The sequence below is a fragment of the Falco cherrug genome, chromosome 9 (genome assembly GCF_023634085.1).
Source record: "Falco cherrug isolate bFalChe1 chromosome 9, bFalChe1.pri, whole genome shotgun sequence".
Taxonomy (NCBI): domain Eukaryota; kingdom Metazoa; phylum Chordata; class Aves; order Falconiformes; family Falconidae; genus Falco; species Falco cherrug.
Window position 1 is genome coordinate 27,882,368 of NC_073705.1, and position 21,629 is coordinate 27,903,996.

Genomic DNA, 21,629 nt, shown 5'->3' on the forward strand with positions numbered 1-21,629 from the left:
GGGTCCGCTCGCGGAAGTGACGCTCCGAGCGCGGCGGCGGCGGGGTCAGGCAATGGCGGCGTCCGTGGAGCTCCACGTGAGGCGGGCAGTCTGAGCGGCGCCGGGCCGGGGGGCGGGGGGCCGAGGGGCCGGGGGGCCGGGGACCGCGGGGCAGCCGCCGATGCGGACAGGCAGCGGCGCGGGCGGGTGCCGCGGCGGCCCGGGCTGGGGCGGGCGCCGGCGGGATGGCGGCGGTGCCGCTGCGGCCCTGCAGAACCGCTGTCCGCCTCCTGCCGGTGCTCAGCGGGGGGACGAGGAGCAAGGGAGCCTCCCTGAGCCCCGGAGTGCCGGGCCGCCTCACCCAGCGGCGCTACAAGAAGGACGTGCTGCCCTCCCCCGAGGGGCCCGTGCCCTCCGTCTCCATCACTGAGATCCGGCAGTACCTGCGGGCCCAGGGCATCCCCTTCCACGATGGGTACAGCTGCCTGCACACCCCCAGCCTCTTCACCAGTGGCCAAGAGGCCCAGCCGCCGCCCTCCAGCTCTTCTTACACGCTTTTCATTGACAAGACCACGGGCAGCTTCCTCTGCACGGCCACTCTGGCTGAGGGCACCTGGCAGGACTTCCAGGCCAACGTGGAGCTGCGGCACCGCGGCATTCCCCCTGCCAGCTCGGAGGAGCCGGAGGAGGACACACAACAGGCTCGCAAAGATGCCCACAGCATCTGGGACCGGGCGGTGCCACTCTGGGAGCTGCTGGATGAGGAGGAGACCAACAAGACCAAGGCCATGTTCGGTATCTCCCTGGTGACAGACACCACCCTGAAACGCTTTGGGGTGCGTTATCTGAGGACTGCCAAGTCACTCGTCTTTCCCTGGTTCAGCCCCCGCGATGCGACGCTGAAGGGCTTGAAGCTCATGAAAATGGAGAAGAAGGGAGATGTGATATCTTACGTGGAAGAAACATTACCCCGCTTCGATTCCTATCGCAATCTCTTTGGGCTGCCCCTCATCGGCCGCCGAGACACAGAGCTGGTCTTAACTGGGTGGGAGCTGGACGCCCTGGCCCTGCACCAAGCTACGGGGGTAGCCAGCCTGGCCCTGCCACGGGGGGCCACCTGCCTGCCCCCTGCCCTTCTGCCCTACCTGGAGCAGTTCAAGCGCATCACGCTGTGGCTGGGGGAGGACCTGCGCTCCTGGGAGGCCGCCAAGCTTTTTGCCCGCAAACTGAGCCTGAAGCGCTGCTCCCTGGTGCGCCCTGGTGACCTGCAGCCCCGGCCTTTGGAGGCTCTAAACCAGGGCCTGAACCTCACTAGGATCCTGCGTGCCGCCCTGCCTGCCAGCCACAAATCCATCATTTCCTTCCGGAAGCTGCGCGAGGAGGTGTTTGGGGAGCTGGTCAACACCGAGCAGGTGGCTGGCATCAAGTGGGCACGCTTCCCCGAGCTCAACAAGCTTCTCAAAGGGCATCGCAGAGGGGAGCTCACCATCTTCACAGGTGATGGGCAAACAGCTAGTGGATGGGGGGAGCAGAAGGCTCTTCAGTGGCTTCATTCTCCTGGTGGTGACAGACCACGAGCCTTCCAGGTTGCTTTCTGCTCATGGCTTCAGCTGAGCCCGTCTTGGGGATGTGTGAGAGGCTGGGGCACGTTCCTAGGTGCCGTGGGGCTGGGCATGCCAGTGTGGCGATGGGTCCCTGCCTGGGGTGGCACAGGATGTCCTGAGATGTCCCTAGAGGTCCCTTACCCCTGCTTCCATCCACCATCTACTGTCTGAGCCCTCCCTGTGCCCCCGCTACTGGCTGCCAAACATTTCCTTACACCCCACAGGGACCTGCTGGCTCTTGAAGATGACAAATGTGTGCCCAGACATCTAGCCTAGCACAAGATGCTGCCTGTTTATGGTGGGAGCACTGTGGATGGGCTGGTCTTATCCCTCTCCCTGTCACTTCCACCTCCAAACAACTCCCCCCAAGCATGTTCAGGATGGGTCAGGTCATCTCCCCCAGCTAATTCATCCTGTTGTTGTCCCTGTGCCAGGCCCAACAGGCAGTGGGAAGACGACCTTTATCAGTGAGTACGCACTGGACTTGTGCATGCAGGGGGTGTGCACACTGTGGGGCAGCTTCGAGATTAACAACGTTCGCCTGGCCAAGATCATGCTGACGCAATTTGCCGCCCAGCGCCTGGAGGACCAGCTGGAGCTGTATGACGAGTGGGCTGATCGCTTTGAGGACCTCCCGCTCTACTTCATGACCTTCCATGGCCAGCAGAACATCAAGTATGATCCCACATCTTCATCCCCAGTGGTGTTTACCCGTCATGGCGTGTGCTGCAGGACCGTGGGGAGCCAGGGCTCGTCTCCTGCAGTGGGTCACAGACTTGGGGCTGGTAGGGGGCACGTTGGGGCTGTTCAAGTCCCGGTGTTGGCCTGTGGGAACTGCATGGCTCACCTGGCTGCATTCCTGCTGATGCGGGGACTGTCACAGCCTCCCTGTGTAGTGGGGGTGAAGGGAGGAGACAGGTCCCTGCGCTAGGCGGCTGCTCTACAACCACCCTCTGCCCCTGGCAGGATGTGCCCTGCCCCGGGTCACCTGGCAGCGCTGCTGTTTGCTGAGGAGCGAGGACAGGCACCTCCACCTCCTCTGATTCACCAGGTGCTGTGGTGTGTGCACGCATCCTCATGTGTTCTGAGGGTCCCTGTGGGCTTGGGGGATCATGGAATAGTGGGCAGGGGCCATGTGGGCAGCAGCTGGCCTTACCTGTGGGGATGGGGCTGTGTCTGTCCTGTGACAGGAGATGTGGGGGTGGGACATGCCCAGGGCCCAGTGGGAGCCAGCCTGGTACCTCCTAGCTCTGCCTCTCCCTGTCCCCATGCCTGGCTCAGCATCCCCATCCCTGCCTTTGCTGATCCCTGGGGCTGATCCCGGTCTCCCCCTGCCCAGGACAGTGATTGACACCATGCAGCATGCCGTCTACATGTACGACATCACCCACGTGGTTGTTGACAACCTTCAGTTCATGATGGGACACGAGCACCTCTCTGTGGACAGGTAGCCTTTCTCCAAACCACCTCCTTCCTGTGCCAACCTGTCACTGGAGCTGGCCCTGTTGGGTGTCACACAAGGGCTGGGGACCCACGCAGCAGGTCCCCTTTAGTCCTCTACGGCAGCCCTGTTTTGTTGAAGGGCAACTACCGCCCTGGGGAGGGAGAAGTGGGGAAGGGTAAGCTGGTTACCTGTGACCGCTGTTGTGCCCTATCTCTTTGGCTGTGTGGGTCTGGCTGCTTCACAAAGAGTGAGCCCAGACCCCTGGATGCTTCCTGCTGTGGGGCAGAACCTGGCAGCATCTTGCTGCTCCCCTGCACCGAGCAGTGGCAGCCCCTGACCCCATTCTTGCTGCTGTGGCAGGCTCGCTGCCCAGGACTACATCGTTGGTGCCTTCCGCAAGTTCGCCACGGAGAACACTTGCCACATCACACTGGTCATCCATCCCCGCAAGGAGGATGACGAGAAGGAGCTGCAGACAGCCTCCATCTTTGGTTCTGCCAAGGTGAGCTGGGCTGGGGTGGCCCTCCTGTCCCTCAGGCACAGCATGTTCCCAGGAAGAAGCTGGGATACATTGGGAAGCCGTCCACAGCTGCCCCCAGCACCCCGAGTCATCACTCAGGGCCTGAAGGATGCTGTGAGAGGCAGGACATCCCCAGGCCTCCTGTCACCTGCTGAAGATGCGGAGTCCCAATTTGGCCAGGCCTTTGTAGGGAGATGCAGACAGGGAGGAAACCCTTTGCCAGCTAAAGCTTTGCTGGCCCTTTAGGTGCAGTTAATTAATACTCATCAGCTGTGAGTGGGATGTAGTATGAAATAATTAAAGAAGGAGCTAGGGAGGGTGCAGGGTTGGGCTCTCTGAGTGCTCCAGTCTGCTGTGATGCTGAACAATCCTGCAGTGGTGGACAGGAGGAACTCTTGAGTGCATGGCCCTCCCGTGCTCGCTTGTTTCCCTAGGGCATGCTGTGGCTTCAGCTCATGTCTGTCTGCCCAGTGCGTCCCTGGGAAGTCCTGGGGGAACACAAGCGGTAGATGTTTGGGAGGTGCTGAAGCTGCTGGGGTCTGGGATGCCCTGTTACAGTGCTCGAAGGAGCTGGGCAGGCAGCCTGTGAGCACCTCTGAGCCCTGTGACTGGCTGCATCCCCAGCACCCTCCTGGAGATGTTTTCCTCCCCCCCCCCCAGGCCAGCCAGGAGGCTGACAACGTGCTCATCCTGCAGGACCGTAAGCTGGTGACAGGGCCAGGGAAGCGCTACCTGCAGGTATCCAAGAACCGCTTTGATGGAGACGTGGGCGTCTTCCCCCTGGAGTTCAGCAAGGCCTCGCTCACCTTCTCATCTAGCAAAAGTAAGGTCAAGGTGAAGAAGATGAAGGAGGAGAAGGCGGTCTTAGCCAAGAAAGCACCGGAGGGAGGCTCGGGAAGCTCCAAGAAGCGATGAGCCTGGCAGGTCTCTTCCTTGGTCTATCAGGAGGGATGGGGACTGGTGCTGGGGGCATGGACCTGGGGCGTGTCGGTCCCTCCTGCCCCAGGAGCAGCAGCCGCATGCTGCTGTGGCCCTTTCTCCTCCTGTGTGAACAAGCCTCATGGCCACCAGCATGGTGTCTCTGAGATGTGGGGCCATCATGAGAGAAATGGGCTCATCCCAGAGAAGAGTGGCCAGGGGAAGGTGCTTTGGCAAACACTGGCCGCTCTGTACTGGTGCTACGTGCGGGGGAACTGAGTCAGCAAGGGTTGAGTGAGGGTCATCTCTGGACCTGGGGCAGGTTGTTAAATTGTGGCTAAAATGGAGCAAAAGTCCTGGGCTGTCACTGGTGGGGGGAGCTGTGCAGAGGGAAACATAGTGGGAACCCTCCAGTCACAGGTGGGGCCCTCTGGGCTTGATCCTGGCTGGTATGGAGCCAGCGAGGGGAAGGAGGTGGAGGGAAGCGTGGGAGATCGTGGATGGCTCTTGCCCCAGAGCTGTGCACTCCCGGTGGGACGTGGTGGGAGCTGAACCCCCACAGCACCACTGCTCGTGGCAGGGAAGGCAGCACTGTCCTGCACCGGCAGCTGCTCTGGCCGCTCGGCTAACGTCGGCTCAGGGTCTCACCCGGCCCCTCGGGGGGCCGTCACCAGCAGTAAAACCTCGGGGGGTGCAGCCCTGCCTTGTTCTGCGGGACTGGGGGGGTGGCCACCCCCGTGCCTTCTGGGTTGGGGGCAGCGAATACTGTGACCTGGCCAGTCCTTGCTGTGGTAGGACAAGTCCACAGCTGGATCTTGGTCTAATCCCTTTGGGGTTGTTTTTTTCTTTCCTAGTTTTATTAAAACATAAATGCGAGTGCCATTTCTGTGCTGCTGACCCTGTGACTGGGAGACCCTGAGGCTGGGGGGTGGGAGGGGGACTCCAGAGGACTTGGGGGATGCAGTGCCAGGGGTTGTCCCCTCTGTGCAGGGCATCCTGCCTGGCCCTGGCACGCGGGTTATTGCCAGCCTCCGCACCAGGCATAGTTTTAACCTGAGCCATAATGAGGGGCCGGGGCAGGCAGGCAGCACACACCCAGCCCCGGGTTTCCGGGGTGCACTGGCTCTCCCGGAGAGCACCCTTGGGTGCTGCTGGTGCGGGTGTAAGCGCCCCCCTGCCCCGGCAGGCCAGGGGTGATGGCAGAGGAGTGTCCCAGGGAAATGGAGGTAAGGTAAGCGGGTAGCCAGGCTCCCAGTGGAGCTGGGTCAGGATCTGCATGGGGGGGGTGGGGGTGGGGAGGGGCTGCGGGTGTCCCCCCTCAGCCCGAGAGCCCCCTCTGGCCCCCATTTTCCCCCAGTGTAGCCCGGGGCAGGTGCTGTCATGGGGCTATGGAGTGGAAGTGGGGCAGTGGGAAAGCCCAGGATCCCCAACTCCCACCCATCCCTTCTTGGGGCTGGGAGGGGGTGATGGAGCTGAAGCTGAGGGGGAGCCTGGGTGACCCCAGACCCTGGGCAGCATGGAGGTGCCCACAGCTCCCCAGGCTGTGAGTGGGTTGATGTTGGTTTTTCTCCCTTGTCCCCCAGTTTGGGACTTTTGCGGAGCTAGGGGGTGGCAATAGCTGCAACATCTCATGGTAGGGGGGTGGGTGGGTAGGGTGATGTCCAGTGGGGCTGACACACGCACCCCATCCCCCTTGGCGGGGTGCTGGGCTCCCCAAATAATTTCGGGGGGCATATCCTCGGAGGCGACCTTCACCCCGCGGGTCTGGGGCTGTACTGGGGGACGCAGAGCCCTGAGGTGGGGTGTCTCGGCTGATGCAAAGAAGGGGACAAGCTCTGCGCCCCCCCCGCAAGCCCGGAATCCCCCGGTATCAACGCGTCTGGCACTGTCCTGGGCGAGGGTGACCCACGCGGGGGCTGCCCCACGCACCCCGCAGCCCCCCCCGTACCCCCATCTCCTTCCCGCTGGGGGCGTGGCCTCTGGGAGGGGGCGTGGCCTCGGGAGGGGCGGGGCGGCGGGGCGCGGCGCGGCGCGGGAGGGCGGCAGCGGGGCCGCGGTGAGTGCGGGGGCCGGGGCCGGGGGGTCCCGCGGGGCCGGGGGCCGCTGCGGCGGCCCTGGGGGCGAGCTGTGGGGCGGCCGAGCCGCCGGGGTCCCGGCGGCCGCTTCGGGGCGGGGGGGGGATGAGGGAGCTGCCGGCGCTGGGGGAGTCGGGCCCCCGGGGCCGCTCTGCGGGCGGCCGGGGCGCTCTGGGGGTGCTGGGGGGCGGCTGCGGCCCTGGGGGTCCGTGGGGCGCTTCGGGGGTGTTTCAGGGGCACTTCGGGGGTGTCCTGGGCGCGCAGAGGCCCAGGGGTCTGCAAGGCAGTTTAAGGAGTCGCGGGGCAGTTTGGGGGTGCTTTAGGGGCGCTCCGGGGGGGCTGTGGGGCAGCGCAGGCCCAGGGGCGCCGTGGGGCGCTTTGGGGGCGTTTCAGAGCACTTTGGGGGTGGTTTAGGGCCACTTTGGGGGAGCTGTGGGGCAGCAGAGGCCCAGGAGCTCTGTGGGACACTTTGGGGGTGCCTTAGGGGCACTTTGGGGGAGCTGTGGGGCAGCAGAAACGCAGGGGCCCAATGGGGCACTTTGGGGGTGTCATGGGGCACTTTGGGGGAGCTGTGGGGCAGTACAGGCCGCGGGGCTCCGTGGGGCACTTTGAGGGTGTCATGGGAAACTTTCAGTGTGGTTTAGGGCACTTTGGGGGAGCTGTGGGGCAGCAGGGGCCCAGGGGTGCCATGTGGTCGGGCAGGTGGAAGCACTGTGGGACAGGCTGGGTGCTGTGGGGCTCAGTGGGGCAGTGTGGGGTGGGTGGCAGGGCAAGGGAGGCAACACCACCCAGGGAGCCTCGGGGGGTGGGATGGGCTGGCAGGAGCATGGCTTGGCATGGGGGGGTGCCCACCCCACAAGCGCCGGGTGCGTGGGGAGGGGTGAAGGGCTGATCCCCCCTGCCCTGGGGGGCCCTGAGGTGCCGTCGAGGCACAGGAACCCCTGGGGGCCTGGAACACCCACAGCTCGGGGTTGGGATCCAGCCGAGCAGGGGCCGAGGCTTCCCTTGTTTCGGGGTCGGAACGGTGGGATCCGGCTTCGCTGTGCTCCGGCCGGAGCGGCCAGTGGTGACGCCACTCCAGTTGCTGACTGGTTTTACTGGGTGGCTGGAGGGAGGTTTCCCAGGGTGCTGGCGGCCGGCTGGGCTGGCCACCTCACTCCCCAGCCACTTGCCCGGGGGGCAGTGGGACCCTCTCGGTGGGCCGTGGGGGCTTGCGGGAGAGAGAAGATGGAGTTCCTTCCCAGCGCCTCCCAGCGTGAGCGCGGGGCCCCAGCGGTGGCAGTGTCCCCTCCGTGGCTGTGCGGGGACCCGGCTGTTCCCAGGGGTGTCCCCCTGACCCACACGTCCTAGGGGAGTTTCACTGCGGTGGGGTGCTGTGCTTTGGCTGGCTGTGGCTGGGGGACCCCAAAATGTCCCTTTGGGAGTTCTGTGTCCCTGTCTGGTCCCTGATCCCTGCTCCTGCCCCTCCAGCAGCAGCAGGTCCCTGTGAGGGGCCACTGTCCCCACCACCACTCCTGAGGTGGCCGCAGCCCTCCGAGGGCACTGAGAGCGGTGTACCTGCTGCTGGCCCCCCCTGCCACCCTCTGTGCCACGCTGGCACCACCTGCCCCAGATCTGCATGTTGAGGCACTTGGGCGGGGGGGGGCTGTGGGGTACACAGGGACCCCTGATGCCGTTTGACACCCTGACCCCCTCCTCTTTCCCCTTCCTGCCTCAGGGGCCGGCGGAGCTGTGTTTGCAGTGCGGGGGCCAGAGTGGACCGGACGGATGGGCAGCAGCTGGCGAGGTGAGCAGAGCTGGGCAGGGGGTGTCACCCAGTTTCCCACCTGGGGGTGTCAGGGGCACAGTGTGAGGTCACGGTACACGGAGACGGCACGTGTTGGTGGGGGTGACGGTGGCAGGAGGGCTGGCTCGCCGGCATCTCTCCCTTGCTTGCCCCACCCTGGGCCCTGGCAGGCAGATTGATTTCAGGTGACAGCTCTGCAGGTGAGACCGTGTGGGCAGTGGCCCCCCTGACCCGTGCCCCATGCCAGCCGCAGCCATGTGCAAGATACGATGAGGCAGCAGGGGACAGATCCGTCCCGTCAGCTGGCTCCCGTCACGCAGGCGTATGGCAGGGGGGTGCAGCGGGGCACTGGCGGAGTGCCCTGGCTCAAGGGGGGTGTGCGGAGTGGGAACAAGGGGCACCTGTGTAGGGGCTGGGAAAGGGCCTGGTGCCCCCATTCTGGACCACTTGTCTACCTAGCATCTGCCCCCTCAGTCACACTCCCTGGGGGACCCTGCACCCTGTTGTGGATGGCTGGGGGTGGGGGGCACCCTCTGTGCGGTCACTTCAGAGAGGTGGTGGCTGTGGGGCAGGGGAGATGGTTGTTCCCAGTGTGTGGGGCTGCCCCCAGCTCTCCGTGGGGGTTGTACTGGTGGGTGCCACGGGACAGGCAGCGCTGTGGGGCAGGCAGACGGGCAGGCTGCCCGGGAGTCGGCTCTCTGCAGGCCTCTCAGGATTCGCCTCCAGCCCTGGCATGCTTCCCGTGGCAGGGTCACACCGGGGCACAGCAGGGGGCAGGACCGCATCCTCGCTGCCCCACGGTGCCACCAGCACCCCACAGCCCCCGGCAGCCCCAGGCTGCTACACCAGGATGCTGAGTCCAGCTTGGAGGGGTGCTGGTGCTGCCCCCCCAGCTAATCCCGGTTTTATTACGGTTTGTTTGGCATTTCCTTCTGCCTGCTTCCCTTGGGCTGGCCTGTGCCCACAAGATCAGGGACAGCGGCCAGGGGTCCAGGGGTGCCCCCATGCCCACCTGGGGATGCTGGCAGCTGGTGGGGCATGGCCAGCGGCACCCACAGCTCTGATGCCTTGTCTCCCTTGCCCACAGGCTGCCTGCGTGCCCCTGCTTGCCGGGGGCCCCCCTGCCATGGCCATCGTGCAGACGCTGCCTGTGCCTCTCGAGGCTGCTGCTGAGGGGGCTGCGCAGCTCCACACCACTGCCCACTCGCCCACCACCACCATGGGCAGCGTCGGCAGCCTCCTGCCCAGCCGGCCCCGCCACGACCATGCCAGCCAGCCCTGTGACGAGGAGCCACCCAGCACCTCCTTCCGCAAGCAGGAGGGGCTGCTCCGGGTCACCCCCCGGGACCCCCTGTCACCTGAGGAGCCCCGCGTGGCCATGCCTGGGGTCGCCCATGCCTACGCCAATGGGGGCTTCTGCAGTGACTGGCTAGATGCCCCCTCTCCCACCAGCCCTTGCAGTGACTCGGATGAGCCCCGCGATGACCAGGCCCTGAGTGATCACCTCCGGGGGCCACCCCCCAAGCTCGTCCCTGTCTCTGGCAAGCTGGAGGAGGTGAGGTGGGGGCAGAAGCAGGGCGGGCGCGTGCTGGGGTCTTGACTTTTCTCCCTATGCCACACTGGGGCTGTCAGTGCGAGTGTGTGAACTGGGGCCACGTGACTACATTTTTGCTGTCCCTGGGGAGGTGGCAGTCCCTGTGCCCTTGATGTCTCCCCCTTCGTGCCAGGGGTGTGTTTGGGAGCCCACCCATGGATGGGGGATGGAGGAGACAGCAACTGGCCCTTGTCTCCTTTGGGGTGCAAAGGCATTGGGGCTGGGGGCGCGCCCCCCAGGCAGCCTGTAGGAGGGGTGGTGGGTCCCCCCCAGCCCCCTGCTCTCCCCTCTTCCCCTGGCAGAACGTGGAGAAGACCCTGATCCGCCCCATGGCCTTCAAGCCGGTAGTACCCAAGCTCCGGAGTGCCCAGTCAGGCACGCGTCCCGGGCTCTCGGAGAGCCAGGTGAGCCTCACCCACTTGCTGGCTGCCGAGAAGCCCAGCTCTCTGAGCTGCCATGCCAGCACCCTCTCGGACTCGGGGCGCAACTCGCTCTCCAGCCTGCCCACCTACAGCACAGGCTGCAGCCAGCACCCCGAGGTGGGCGCCCTGCCGGCCACCCCCCACGGTCCCCCTGACCCCCCGGGGGGCTGCCGCCCCTCCAACTCGGACAGCGGGCGCTCGTCCTCCAGCAAGAGCACGGGCTCGCTGAGTGGCCAGGGCCGGCCCTCCTCAGAGAGCGGCTCCTGCGGCCGCTCCCCCCTGCCCGGCGAGGAGGCCATGCTGGTGCGGGAGCTGGAGGACAAGCTGCGGGAGAGGGAAGCCGAGTTGCAGCTCCTGCGTGACAGCCTGGATGAGAATGAGGTGGCCATCTGCCAGGTATGCCCCTGGCGTCAGCCCGTCCTGTCCCTGTCCCTCTGTCCCCAGGGCGCCCCTTGCAGACAACCCCCCCTGGTTGGGGGGTGAGGGACCCCCTTTGGGGACCTACTACAGACCCTTGTGTGGGGATGCTTTTTTCTGTGGGTCTGGGAACGGGGGTTTTCCCACTGGTGGGCAGTCACATGGAGTCCCTGGGGGAGCCTTGTATGGTCTGGGGGGGGGTAGTTGTACAGACTGGGGTGTCTCATCTTGGGGTGCCCTTTTATGAGTGTGCCTGGGACCTGCAGCTTCTCCCTGCTGGTGGTAGAGCTGGGGGAGCCCTGTGGGCTTTGGGGGTGCTGAAACGGGGGGCCCAGCATGCAGAGGGAGGGGGGGGGCACCACCACATTGCACCCTTTCTGGACCCCTCCTCCATTTATGGGGGATGAGTTGGCCCCCTTCCTGTGGGCAGAGGGTGCCTGTCCTGGAGAGGGCAGCAGAAGTGGGGGGGTGCTGTGCCATCCCCCCAGCGTGTGTCTGTCCGTGCCCCCCCTGCCCAGGTGTATGAGGAGAAGCAGCGGCGCTGCGAGCAGGAGCTGGAGGGGCTGCGGCAGCGCTGTGCAGCCCAGGCACGGCAGGCAGCCCAGGCAGCGCAGCGGGGGCAGCAGGTCCTGCAGCTCCAGGTGCTGCAGCTGCAGCAGGAGAAGAAGCAGCTGCAGGAGGACTTTGCCCAGCTGCTGCAGGAGCGGGAGCTGCTGGAGCGTCGCTGCGCCTCTTTCCAGCGTGAGCGCACTGAGCTGGCACCCCGGCTGGAGGAGACCAAGTGGGAGGTGAGTCGCCTGACAGTGTTGGGGGGTGCAGACTCTGGCAGGGGCAGGTCCTGGCCGGCGCCTGAGCCCCATCATCCCTGCAGGTGTGCCAGAAGTCAGGGGAGATCTCACTGCTGAAGCAGCAGCTGAAGGAGGCGCAGGCAGAGTTGGCGCAGCGGGGGGCCGAGCTGCTGGGGCTGCGGGCTCAGCTGCGGGAGGCGCGGGCGCAGCTGCAGGTGGGTGAGCGGCGGGCGCAGGGGCTGCAGGAGGCCGCCCGCCTGAAAGCGCTGGAGCTGGAGGTCTGCGCCAACGAACTGCAGCGGCGCAAGAGCGAGGCCGACCTCTTCCGTGCCAAAGCTGGCCGGCTTGAGCAGGAGGTGGCGGGGCTGCGTGAAGCTGCCCGCGGGCGATGCCCCCCACCCAGCGAGGGGTACCCCCCACCCAGTGAGGGATGTCCCCAGCCTGGCGAGGAGCCCCGGGGTACTGTGGGGCTGCGGCGGCAGCTGGAACGGCTGCGTGCAGAGGTGGCCCTGGAGCGGCAGCGTGGGCAGGAGCAGCAGGATGCCTTTGAGCAGGAACGTGGCACGTGGCTGGGTGAGAAGGAGCGGGTCATCCGCTACCAGAAGCAGCTGCAATACAGCTACATCCAGATGTACCGCCGCAACCGACGGCTCGAGCAGCGGCTCCAGCATCTCCGGCTCCAGGGCGAGGACCCCCTGCCCGAGCCCTGCGACCCCCCTGGCCCTGACCCACCCTTCGAGGAGATCACAGCCACCGAGATCTGAGATGCTGCCTGCCCTCGCCCTGTGCTTAGAGGTGGGGGGGCCTCCAGCCCCTGGGATTTTGGGACCTGTAGGGCTGCAGGGGATCCCTGCTCTCCCCCCAGCTCTGGAAGGACTGCTGGCACCGGGAGGGGGCAGAGGGGACTGCAGGTGCTGCCCCCTTCCCAGCCTGGAGGTGCTGGGGTGAGGGTGTGTTGGCACCCACCACAGCTGGGGGTGCCCATGAGATGTGAGGCCAGGTGGGGGCTGACTCCTGGCCTCAGGGCTGCCCAGAGCTGGTTCCTGCTGATCCTCTTAGCGCCCAGGAGATTAGCGGCACTGGCTTCAGCCGGGGTCACCTTGGGCAGCGGGAGGGCTGGCTCGTCCCTTCCCTCTCGTTCCTGCTGGCACTGTCACCCAGCCACTTCTAGAGGGACAGAACCTGTGCACTGTCCCTGCCCATGCCAGACTCCCCCTCTGCCCCCCATGTGTTTGTCAGGGGATTTGTTTCTGTGCCATTTTAAAGAACTCTATTTTTATAGGACCTACCAAAACATAACACCTTCTCCCAGCTCACACCTTGCCTGTCTGTGCCCCCCCCACCCCTGTCATGGGGCAGCTTGCCCCCAGTGCCTTTCCCATGCCCTCGGCCCCAGCATCCCTCTGTTCCCAGCCCCCCCCCTCAAAAAAAACCAAAACCCACCTGGTCCATGCCCCTGTGATGCCCAGCCTGCTAGGGGAGAGGGGCACGCTGCCAGGGGTGCCAGCTGGGGGCACCCTGGGGACATCCCCAGGGTGGGCAGAGGTGGGGGGCCAGCTGGGCCCCTAGGGGTGTCAAACCAAAGGAAAAGCCTGGCCGTGCCCAGCTCTGGCTTGGTCGTCCCCGGCTCTGGGGGGGATTTTTGTACTTTATTTCGGTTGTGTCCCGTTCCCAGAGCCCGGCTCGCCTGTGTACCATGCGGAAATGCCGATTAAAAACAGGCCCCTGGCTGCGGTTTTTTTTTCTCAGGGCTGCATCTATGTGTCCGGAGCAGGGTCAGGGGCTGCTTGTCCTTTGACAATGTTGCCGGTGGTGCCCCCTACTCAGGTCCTGTTGCAGGCAGCTCCCCTGCGCCTGTGGGGCAGGTCTGGCTCTCGCATCCTCCGGCTGTACTGACTGGCCACAGCTCGGTGCAGGAATGAGCCGCGTGGGATGGCTCCTCGAAGCAAGGGGGTACAGCATCACTCCTGGGGGGCTCCAGGCACCCGCACCACCAGCTCCATGGGCTCCTTGGCTTTGTTGCGGTAGGCCTGGCGGATGATGTCCACAGCCCGCTGGTGGGTGACGTTCTGCAGGCTCTCACCATCCACTGACACCAGTTCCTGCCCAGCCTGCCCCCCCCCAAGGGAAAGCAGTGGTGTGAAGTGCAGCTCCTTTTGAGGTGCCAGGGGACTGCCAGCACCCAGTGGCACTGTGGGATGGGGGTGTCTGGATGCCTGCTCACTCCCCAGGGTCCCCATACCTTGAGGATGCCACTGAGGAAGGCGGCTCCTCCAGGGAAGATCTTCTCGATCTTCACAACAGGCTGCGCTCTTGACTCGATGCCGCCAGAGATGCTGATCCCTGTGAGGGAGCCATGAGACCCTCAGACCTGCGTAGGCTGAGACCCCCGCACTCGCGCCCAGACACAGCACCCCCTCCCGTGGGCAGCCATGCCTCCATCCTGCCCTGTTTTGGTAGGCCCTACACAGACATGCCAGGCTGGGGCATGGGCAGGGGCAGGTCCTCTTCCCTTCTAGTTCCAGAGGAGCACTTGGGGTTTTGCTCCCTGCCCCTTAAATGGGATGCCCCTTGCCAAGGAGGTGCAACCCATCCCAGTGATGCTGGTGCCAGGAGGAGGGTGCCCACCCCACCTCTGGGGTACCACCCATGTGCTACCCACCCAGTGAGTGCTTCAGCTTGGAGAGGGTGACGGTGAGCAGCCGATACTCCTCCTCCTCTTCTTCCTCCCCGCCAGCATCCCCAGGGCCATTGGTGGCTGCCCCAGCCCCCCTCTCACCCCCTGGCCCCCCAAAGAGAGGTGCGAGGGGGGATCGTGCCCGCCGGGGCCTCCCCAGCACCTCAGCCCCTCTGTCGGGCGCTGTCCTGGGGGGCTCCCTGTGCCAGGTGGGCCGGGGACTGCGCGAATGCCCGTGCCCCTCACCCGGCGGGGGCTCGGCCAGCAGCCAGTTGGGGGGACGGGGGCCAGCGGCAGGTGGGGGGTGGCTGGTGCAGGCGTAGGCATCCACTGGCACGTCGGGGAGTGGGGTGTAGGTGCGGGGGTGAAGCCGGCGGGGGCTGGGGGAGGCCCGCAGCCGGGCTGGGCTTGCCTGCAGCCCCCCAGCTTCCTCCGGCTCTGGGGCCCCCCACCGGCTTCAGCAGGAACCCTCCCCGATAGTCTGCAACAAGAGGGGCTCAGGGATCCCCCCCAGAAACCCCCACAACCCCACTCTATGGGACCCCCACCACCCACAGATCCCCCAGGACCCCACAACCCAGCTGTCTGGGACCCCCACTATCTAGAGATTCCCTGGGAACCCCAAAGCCCTGGGACCCCCCTTGGTGCTAAAGGCCCCAGATCTTCTTCCTCCAGGGACATTCAGACACCCCAGCCACCCTCCCTCACACCTCTGACACTCAGAGACCCTCAGGCACCCCAGCTCTCACCACAGACTCCCAGTCCTCCTCCCCAAGACACCCCTGGCACCCAGGATCCACAGATCCTGCTACTCCAGGACCTCCCAGCACCCAGGCGCGCCAGGTGCCCTCTCCCCTGGGACACCCTGCACCAAGACATGCCAGCTCCCTTTCTCCTCCCCCAAACTGCCCCCATACCCCCTCCACCCTGTACCCCCACCATGGGGCAGCCCAGTGACCAGGCAGACCCTATAGGGTGGCACTCACCAGGCACTGGTGTGATGAGGTGTCTCTTGGGGGGGACGTCATGGTGGGCTGGGCGGAGGGCAGGTGAGTGCACTGCAGTCAGGGAGAGCCACCAGTTACCCCCTGGGCTGTACCCACCTTGCCCACTACCACCCCCAGCCAAGGTCCCCAGCAGGCCAGGCTCTACCTGAGCGGCTTTTCAGGGCGTCGAAGGCTTCCAGCTCCAGGGGCATCACCATGCTGTCAAACCGGCCCAGGTCTGTGGGGGCCACCACGCTCCTGCCAGGGCAAAGGGAGGGGGACAGGTTGTGGCAGCCTCTGGGATGGAGTGTGATCAGGGCTGGAGAGCATGTGTGAAGGTCTGGGTCCGTTCCACCCAGCTGGGCAGTATCGGGATACCCTGGGGTACCCCCAGTACCACCCACCTCACATCTCGCAGCAGCAGGACCTTCTCAGGCCGGTCCAGGATAGCTAGCAGTGGCCGCACCAAATCCTCCACGCTGCCCTCGTGCAGGTACTGCGGGTGCAGGAGGGGTGTCAGTGGATGGGTGCCTCCACGTGCCTCAGTTTAGCTCCCAGAGCTTAATGTGGGCAGGTAGCGCTGACTGCGGTGACCCCCCGGGATGCAGGAGCTGCCCAAGGATGAGCCCAGGGTGCCAGCACTGCTCTGCCTGTGCCCTGGCTGCACTCTGCCTGCAGTGCCATACCCGGGAGCAGTGGCGGAGCACAGCTGTCACCTCGTCGGGGCTGAGGAGGCGTGTGGCGGTGTCCTGGATGTGCGGGAGCCGGGCCTCGGGGTCACTGCCATTGGGCTGCAGGGTGGCAAAGCCCATGGGACCCAGGATGCTGGCACGCCGGCTTTTCTCTGGAGGAGCACAGCAAGAAGGGGTGGCCAGTGGGGCAGGGACTGCCCCAGACACCCCAGAAAGCCCCCCACCCCAACAGATCGCTCCACACCAGAGTCAGGCACATGCAGCATGGAGCCAGGCGCATGCAGAGCCTGCCCCCACCCCCCCCACCCGCTGGGCACACAGGCACCCCAGTTACCCCGCTTCAGGCTCCGGATGACAAACTTCTGCACAGCACCTACTGCAAGGGAGATGGAGAGGGGTGAGCGGTGAGCGCCCAAGGAAGCTGGGCCCATCGCTGCCCATTGCCAAAACTGCATGGCTGGGGACCCCCCGCCCCCCATGCACCCCCTCCATGCCAGGACTGCCACAACAGGGCCATGGTGCCCACAGAAGGGGGGGACAAGTCCCAGATTGGGTCCGTCTCCGCCCTGTCCCCCACCAGTACCTCTGTCCCCATCGGGGCGCCCCAGGGACTTGGCGCGTGCCCGGCGGTCGGAGGCGGAGGGCTCCTGGCTGGGGGGGGCCCAGCTGTGGGTGGTGGCACGGCCCCCCTTGAAGAAGAGATTGACAAGGGTCTTGGAGCGGTGCAGCCCCGGGGGGGTTCCCCGTGCCCCCTGTCCCTCTGGCTTCTCCTTCTTCCGCTTCTCCTCTGGGGACAGAGCAGGGGGTTGGAGTGGAAAGGCCAGGGGATACCACCCCAAATCATGTTTGGGGGCAGGGAACTTGGGAGGGGAGGGGCGTTGGAGGGGCTACTGTGGGGCACTGACTGGAAGAGCGTCCTGCTGTGTGGTGTAGGGCTCTCCAGGGATCATGGAGCTGGGCTTTGGAGTGCCCAGAAAGCCCCAAGGACACAGGGCTGGGGCTATGGAGGGCTAGAGGATGCCCAGGGTTGGTGGCCAGGGGTCCATATGGTCTGGGGGCTATAGGGTGCCAAGGTAGGGGCCAGAAACTTGGCTACAGGATGCCCAGGAGCATGTGAGCCAGGTATTTGTGTGGGCATCTGTGGGCTATAGGACGATTGAGCAGGGCACAGGCTCCACATGGGGCAGGGGCTGAGCCATGGGACCCCCAGGGCCGGGAGTGTAGGGTTGGAGAGGGACCCTGGCCAGGAGGAAGTCCCACACGTGGGGCCATGTCCCGGTGCCTACCGGCGACGGTGAGGTCGCTCTGGGAGCGCGTGATGGGCTGCCGGGGCCGGCTCAGCGCCAGCAGCAGCGCTGTCTTGGGCGAGTGGGTGAAGGTCCGGCGTGGGTGGGTGGCAGGGGGCTCGTGGGCGCCCTGGCCCCGGATGGCCGTGTCCCGCAGCAGCTCAGGGGGCCGCACCGTGCGCCGCATCTCTGGCAGCCCCTCGGCAGCCGGTTCAGTCTGCATGGCCCGCTCAGCATGCTCCCGCACCCAGCCCCGCCGTGGCCCGTCCTCTGTGGAGATGGCCACGTCCACGGTGCGGGCAGGGGGCCCCGGGGTGGCCATCCCCAGCCCGTTCACTGCCCCCGGCACTGGCCCCGAAGAGTAGGAGGAGATGGAGGAGCTGGTCTCTGAGGCCTGAGACAGCTGCTGTAACTGCCCGTTGGTCACTGCAAAGGCACAGCAGGGACTTGGGGTGACATACCGTGGGGCCACAGGGAGCTCCACATCACCCCTGAGGACAAGGGACATCAAGGGGACCCACAGAGCCACAGGGACTGCAGGCCTGCTGGTGGTCACAGGGGAAGATCTGCATCCCCTACAAGGGACATGTGGGGTCCCACAGGGTCATGGGGACCAGTGGGCTAATGGCCATTGCATAGGGATCTTCATGTCCACTCCCAAGGATGAGGACAGGTAGGACCCTGCAAGATCACAGCACTGCTGGCCATGGCACGGGGCTCTTCATGTCTCCTCCAAGGATGGGGGTCAGGTGAGACCCTGCAAGCCCACGAGGACTGCAGGTGCTAATCATGACACCGGGAGCTTCATGCACCCTCCAAGGCCACGGGACTCCATAGCATGTAGAGCTTCTCCCTCCCCATGGTGACCAGATGCCGCTTGCATGGGGGTCCCAGCCCCCCCACACCCCAGCCGTGTCCCTGCCAGTACCCGCATGGCACTGCCCTTACAGCGACTGAGCCAGCAGTACTCGGCCACCATCTCCTTGTAGGCAGGGAACCGGCCCGTCTCCTAGGCACAGAGGGAGAGGATGAGGGGGTCAGTGCATGGCAGCCGAACCCGATCCGGTGCCAGCCATGAATAATGCATCGCCCCCGCTCGCCACCCGCCTGAAACCCAACCAGCCGGCAGCCACACCAGCCCCACGGGCGCCGGGCTGAGCTGGGGCAGCGCCAGTGTGGGGACACATTGACACCCCTCCTTGCCTGGGAGTCCTGTGGGGCTGGACGCGGGTACCTTAATGGTCAGCATGATGTGGGTCTGTCCCTTGAGCACCTCCACTGCCTTGCTATGGCTTATGTCTTCAAACTTGACTCCGTTGGCTGCAAGGACTTGGTCTCCCACCCGAATGCCGTTCTGCTCTGCCAGGCCCCCGGGGTCCACCCTAGGGCAGCAGAGGGGCAGGATGGGGCCAGACCCTTCCCGAAGCCCTGCTCCTACCCCACACCTCCGCCCAGGCAGCTCCGTGCCCCAGCACCCACAGTGGTGATGCCCACGATGAGGGTGGGAGGCTCAACCAGGGAGGGTTTGCCAAGCCCCAGCACGGGCACCGCAGGGATCGGGGTGCCACGTGCCCCTTGTGCCCCCTGGCGCAGTCGTACTTGGAGACGTAGATGCCGAGGCCGAACTCCCTGCCGCCGCGGATGTTGAAGCCCAGGCAGTAGTCGTCGGAGGTGGTGTAGAGGTGGACGATGCGCCGCAGTCCATCCTCGGAGCCACTCTCTGATGGTGTTGAGCCGCTTTTCTCCACCACCAGGCGCCTGTTCACCACGTCCACCCTGGAGCATGGGCACAGTGCTGGGGGGGGCTCGGGAGTCCGGCTCTCACCCTCCAGCAGGATGAGGCCATTGGTGTCACCCAGTCACCCAGTGGCAGAGAGTGATGGGGATGGGGGGTGTTGAGGACGGGGCTTGCACCCACTCTGCCTGCTCCAGACCTTCCTATCCTACCCTGTGCCCCACTCTGGGCTCTCCCCACCTTTGTCAGAGGCCTCTGATGACCACCACCCTGGGTGTCCCCCAGCTTTGGGATCCTTCCTGTCCCCCAGCATCCCCCACGGAGCCTCCCCACCACGCCCTCCATGGCGTTAGACTTTGGGGTGCAGGCATGGGGTTTGCCCTGCTCACCATGCTGTCTTCTCCTTGGAGAACTTGATGCCTGGCACACGGCCCATCCGCCGGACCACCATGCGGAGGCGGTTGTTGCCAGTGAGGACCTTGACAGCACTGCTCATGGTGATGTTCTCCAGGCTCACACTGTTCACCTCCGTGATCTTGTCACCAACACACAGCCCAGCCTGTTCTGCATGGGACAGATGGCTCAGCTGGGCACCTCACCTGGCATGTCTCCTTGTTTGCCCTTGTTTGACATCCCCTCCCTAATTGTATCCCCAACCTGATCCAAACCCCATGGGAACAGAGTTGAGGATGCCTGGTAATCACACTGAAGCCATGGCAGGTATGGGGAGCTTGTCACCTTGCTGTGGCTTGGGGATGGAGCTCAGATCCATCAACATGGGGCTGCCCACTCCTGTCCCCTGCCCTTCTCTGTGGGAAGCCTGAAAACCCCACACAGCCAGAGGCAGCAGGGAGCGAAGGGTGGCATCATCGCTGCAGCACTGTGTCACTGGGAGCTCCCCAAGAGGGTCTTGCTGGTATCTGCCTGTCCCCACCGGTGTCCCTCACCCTGCCCCCACTTACCAGCAGCGCTGCCCTCCTCCACTTTGCTGACAAAGATGCCCAGCCCATGCTCAGAGCCACCGCGGACACTGAAGCCCAGCTTGCCGTCCATGCTCTTCTCCACTGTGATGGCGTTGATGATGTCGCTCTCATTGCTGCTAGCTGTGGGGATGGGATGCAACATGCAACATGTCACCCAGGCTGGGTGCAAGCAACGGCAGGGAGGGTGTCTCTTGCCGGGGATGTCCCCAGTCCCAGGACAGCTCTCCCTGCCCCCAGACCCAGGGAACCCAGGCATCCAGCCCCCCGGCCACGCGGTGGGCAGAGGGCTGGGACACCCCACTCACCTTCGATGGGAGTGTTGATGAGGATGACGCGGCCCATGGGGGACGGGGCTCGGCTGCCCCGGGCGGCCCCGTTGAGCAGGCGGCTCTGCTTGCTGAGGAGGCAGTGGGGAGCCAGGCTGGCCTCGCTGCTGGAGCTCCGCGACCAGCTGCCTGCCGTCATCCCCGAGTATGCCATGTCCCAGCTCTGGGCCATGGCGGCGCTGGGCACCCCGGCGTCCGGGTGTCCGGCTCGGAGCTGGCTGCGTCCTCACGGGGCCGGGGCTGCCCGCCGGCCAGGAGGGGACATGGCATAGTCCAGCAGCACATGCCCGGGCTCGGGCACTGCTCCCTCTTAGCAGCACGATGCTGGAGCCAGCTGGTGTGGGTGCTTGGTGCTGGCAGGATGGGTCCCGGGCGCAGCGGCAGGGCCTGAGGGGGACAAGGAGCTGCATGACGCCCTCTCCAGCCCTGTACCCTCCTGCCCTATAGCACCCCGGGGGCCAAACTGCTGCAGGACCCCTGGGGACCACCAAGGGGGCCATGGGCACAGCCCGCTCTGCCCTGGGGCAAGGATGCCAGGGTGAAAAGGGGCTTTTCCTGGCAGCGTAAATCCGGAATAGGGGGTGCACAGGGGCTCTGCCTGGCAGCGTAAGTCTGGAAAGGCTCTGGAGAGGGGGTGCGGGGACCTCAGCTTTACACCGGGGAGCAGGATGTGATCCCCCCGGCCCCTCCCTGGGGAGGCTTTGCAGCAGAAGAGGAGGGAGAGCCGCTCCCCATCCCGCCCGGCGCCCCTCCGGATTTACACCGCCGAGAGTTGCCGTGGGGCAAGGGGCGGCCCCGTGGCCCCCCGGGGTAGTTCCCGCGGGGATTTTCCAGGCGTGGGTCAAACGCCACCACGCCCACGCGCACCCCCCCGCCCCCCGCCCCACTTCCTTCCCCGCTCGCCCCAGCCTGACCTCAATAAATAAGTGATGACCCGTGCCAGAGGGACACGTCGGTGTCCCCGACGCCTGGCAGCCCCCCGCGGCGCCCCCCCCCGCTGCCCCCTCAGCACCAGCCAGCGCTGCCCGCTCCCCGAGGGGGCGCCGGGGACCCCCCACTACCGCCGTCTCCCCCCGCCCCCGCCCCGTGCCCTCCTCACCTGTCCCCATGGTGCCACCTGCGAAAGAGACACCTGGCAGCGCGGGGGGGATGGAGAGGCCGGGGGGAGCAGAGCCGCCTCCCGCCCCCCCGCCCGCGGGGATTGGCTGCCCCTGCGGGACCGGCGCGGCCATCGGGCGCGGGAGCTGTCAATCAAGAGCGGCCAGGGCTGGCCCCGCGGCTGGTGGGGGGGAGCCCTGCGTGTGTCTGTCCCCACGGACACGGCGTGGCGGGGCCCGGGGGGGCGCGTCCCCCCGCGGGGCTGCGTGGGGCGAGGGCAGCGGTGCCCCACCGAACCC

General features: G+C 65.8%; 3 protein-coding genes across 4 annotated transcripts; 2 read left to right on the forward strand and 1 right to left on the reverse strand.

Annotated features, from left to right (window-relative positions):
• The first annotated feature begins 121 nt into the window (after positions 1 to 121).
• Positions 122 to 5,347, forward strand: TWNK (twinkle mtDNA helicase). 2 transcript variants are annotated; one of them, XM_055720483.1, is made up of 5 exons: positions 122 to 1,476; positions 2,018 to 2,258; positions 2,923 to 3,030; positions 3,388 to 3,529; positions 4,244 to 5,347. In XM_055720483.1, exons 1-5 carry the CDS (start codon positions 225 to 227, stop codon positions 4,460 to 4,462), a joined length of 1,962 nt encoding a protein of 653 aa, XP_055576458.1. In that variant the 5' UTR covers positions 122 to 224; the 3' UTR covers positions 4,463 to 5,347. The 2 variants fall into 2 exon arrangements, with proteins under 2 accessions (XP_055576458.1, XP_055576457.1); XM_055720482.1 differs by having other exon boundaries at positions 123 to 1,476; positions 4,208 to 5,347.
• Positions 5,348 to 5,661: 314 nt separating this feature from the next.
• On the forward strand, positions 5,662 to 13,290 carry LZTS2 (leucine zipper tumor suppressor 2). Its single transcript, XM_055720618.1, has 8 exons — positions 5,662 to 5,691; positions 6,049 to 6,098; positions 6,470 to 6,521; positions 8,258 to 8,326; positions 9,414 to 9,881; positions 10,223 to 10,738; positions 11,278 to 11,547; positions 11,631 to 13,290. The coding sequence occupies exons 1-8, from the start codon at positions 5,662 to 5,664 to the stop codon at positions 12,309 to 12,311; spliced, it is 2,136 nt and encodes a 711-aa protein (XP_055576593.1). The 3' UTR covers positions 12,312 to 13,290.
• A 75-nt stretch (positions 13,291 to 13,365) lies between these two features.
• Positions 13,366 to 21,469, reverse strand: PDZD7 (PDZ domain containing 7). Its single transcript, XM_055720747.1, is given in 18 exon segments — positions 13,366 to 13,658; positions 13,790 to 13,890; positions 14,210 to 14,672; positions 14,674 to 14,705; positions 15,211 to 15,282; positions 15,377 to 15,468; positions 15,615 to 15,706; positions 15,897 to 16,054; positions 16,237 to 16,278; positions 16,486 to 16,689; positions 17,189 to 17,614; positions 18,137 to 18,197; positions 18,423 to 18,570; positions 18,788 to 18,964; positions 19,313 to 19,487; positions 19,886 to 20,026; positions 20,212 to 20,619; positions 21,332 to 21,469. Coding segments are annotated over 17 exon segments (2,727 nt in total). The 5' UTR covers positions 20,405 to 20,619; positions 21,332 to 21,469; the 3' UTR covers positions 13,366 to 13,508.
• Positions 21,470 to 21,629: the final 160 nt, after the last annotated feature.

Excerpts from the sequence above, each read along its gene's own strand:
- LZTS2 (XM_055720618.1), top strand. The coding sequence starts at position 5,662 with ATGGCAGAGGAGTGTCCCAGGGAAATGGAG. Across the intron at positions 6,522-8,257 it reads AGGGCGGCAGCGGGGCCGCG|GGGCCGGCGGAGCTGTGTTT; the intron begins GTGAGTGCGGGG and ends TTCCTGCCTCAG. Across the intron at positions 10,739-11,277 it reads ATGAGGTGGCCATCTGCCAG|GTGTATGAGGAGAAGCAGCG; the intron begins GTATGCCCCTGG and ends CCCCCTGCCCAG.
- TWNK (XM_055720482.1), top strand. The coding sequence starts at position 225 with ATGGCGGCGGTGCCGCTGCGGCCCTGCAGAACCGCTGTCCGCCTCCTG. Across the intron at positions 1,477-2,017 it reads GGAGCTCACCATCTTCACAG|GCCCAACAGGCAGTGGGAAG; the intron begins GTGATGGGCAAA and ends TCCCTGTGCCAG. Across the intron at positions 3,031-3,387 it reads GAGCACCTCTCTGTGGACAG|GCTCGCTGCCCAGGACTACA; the intron begins GTAGCCTTTCTC and ends CTGCTGTGGCAG.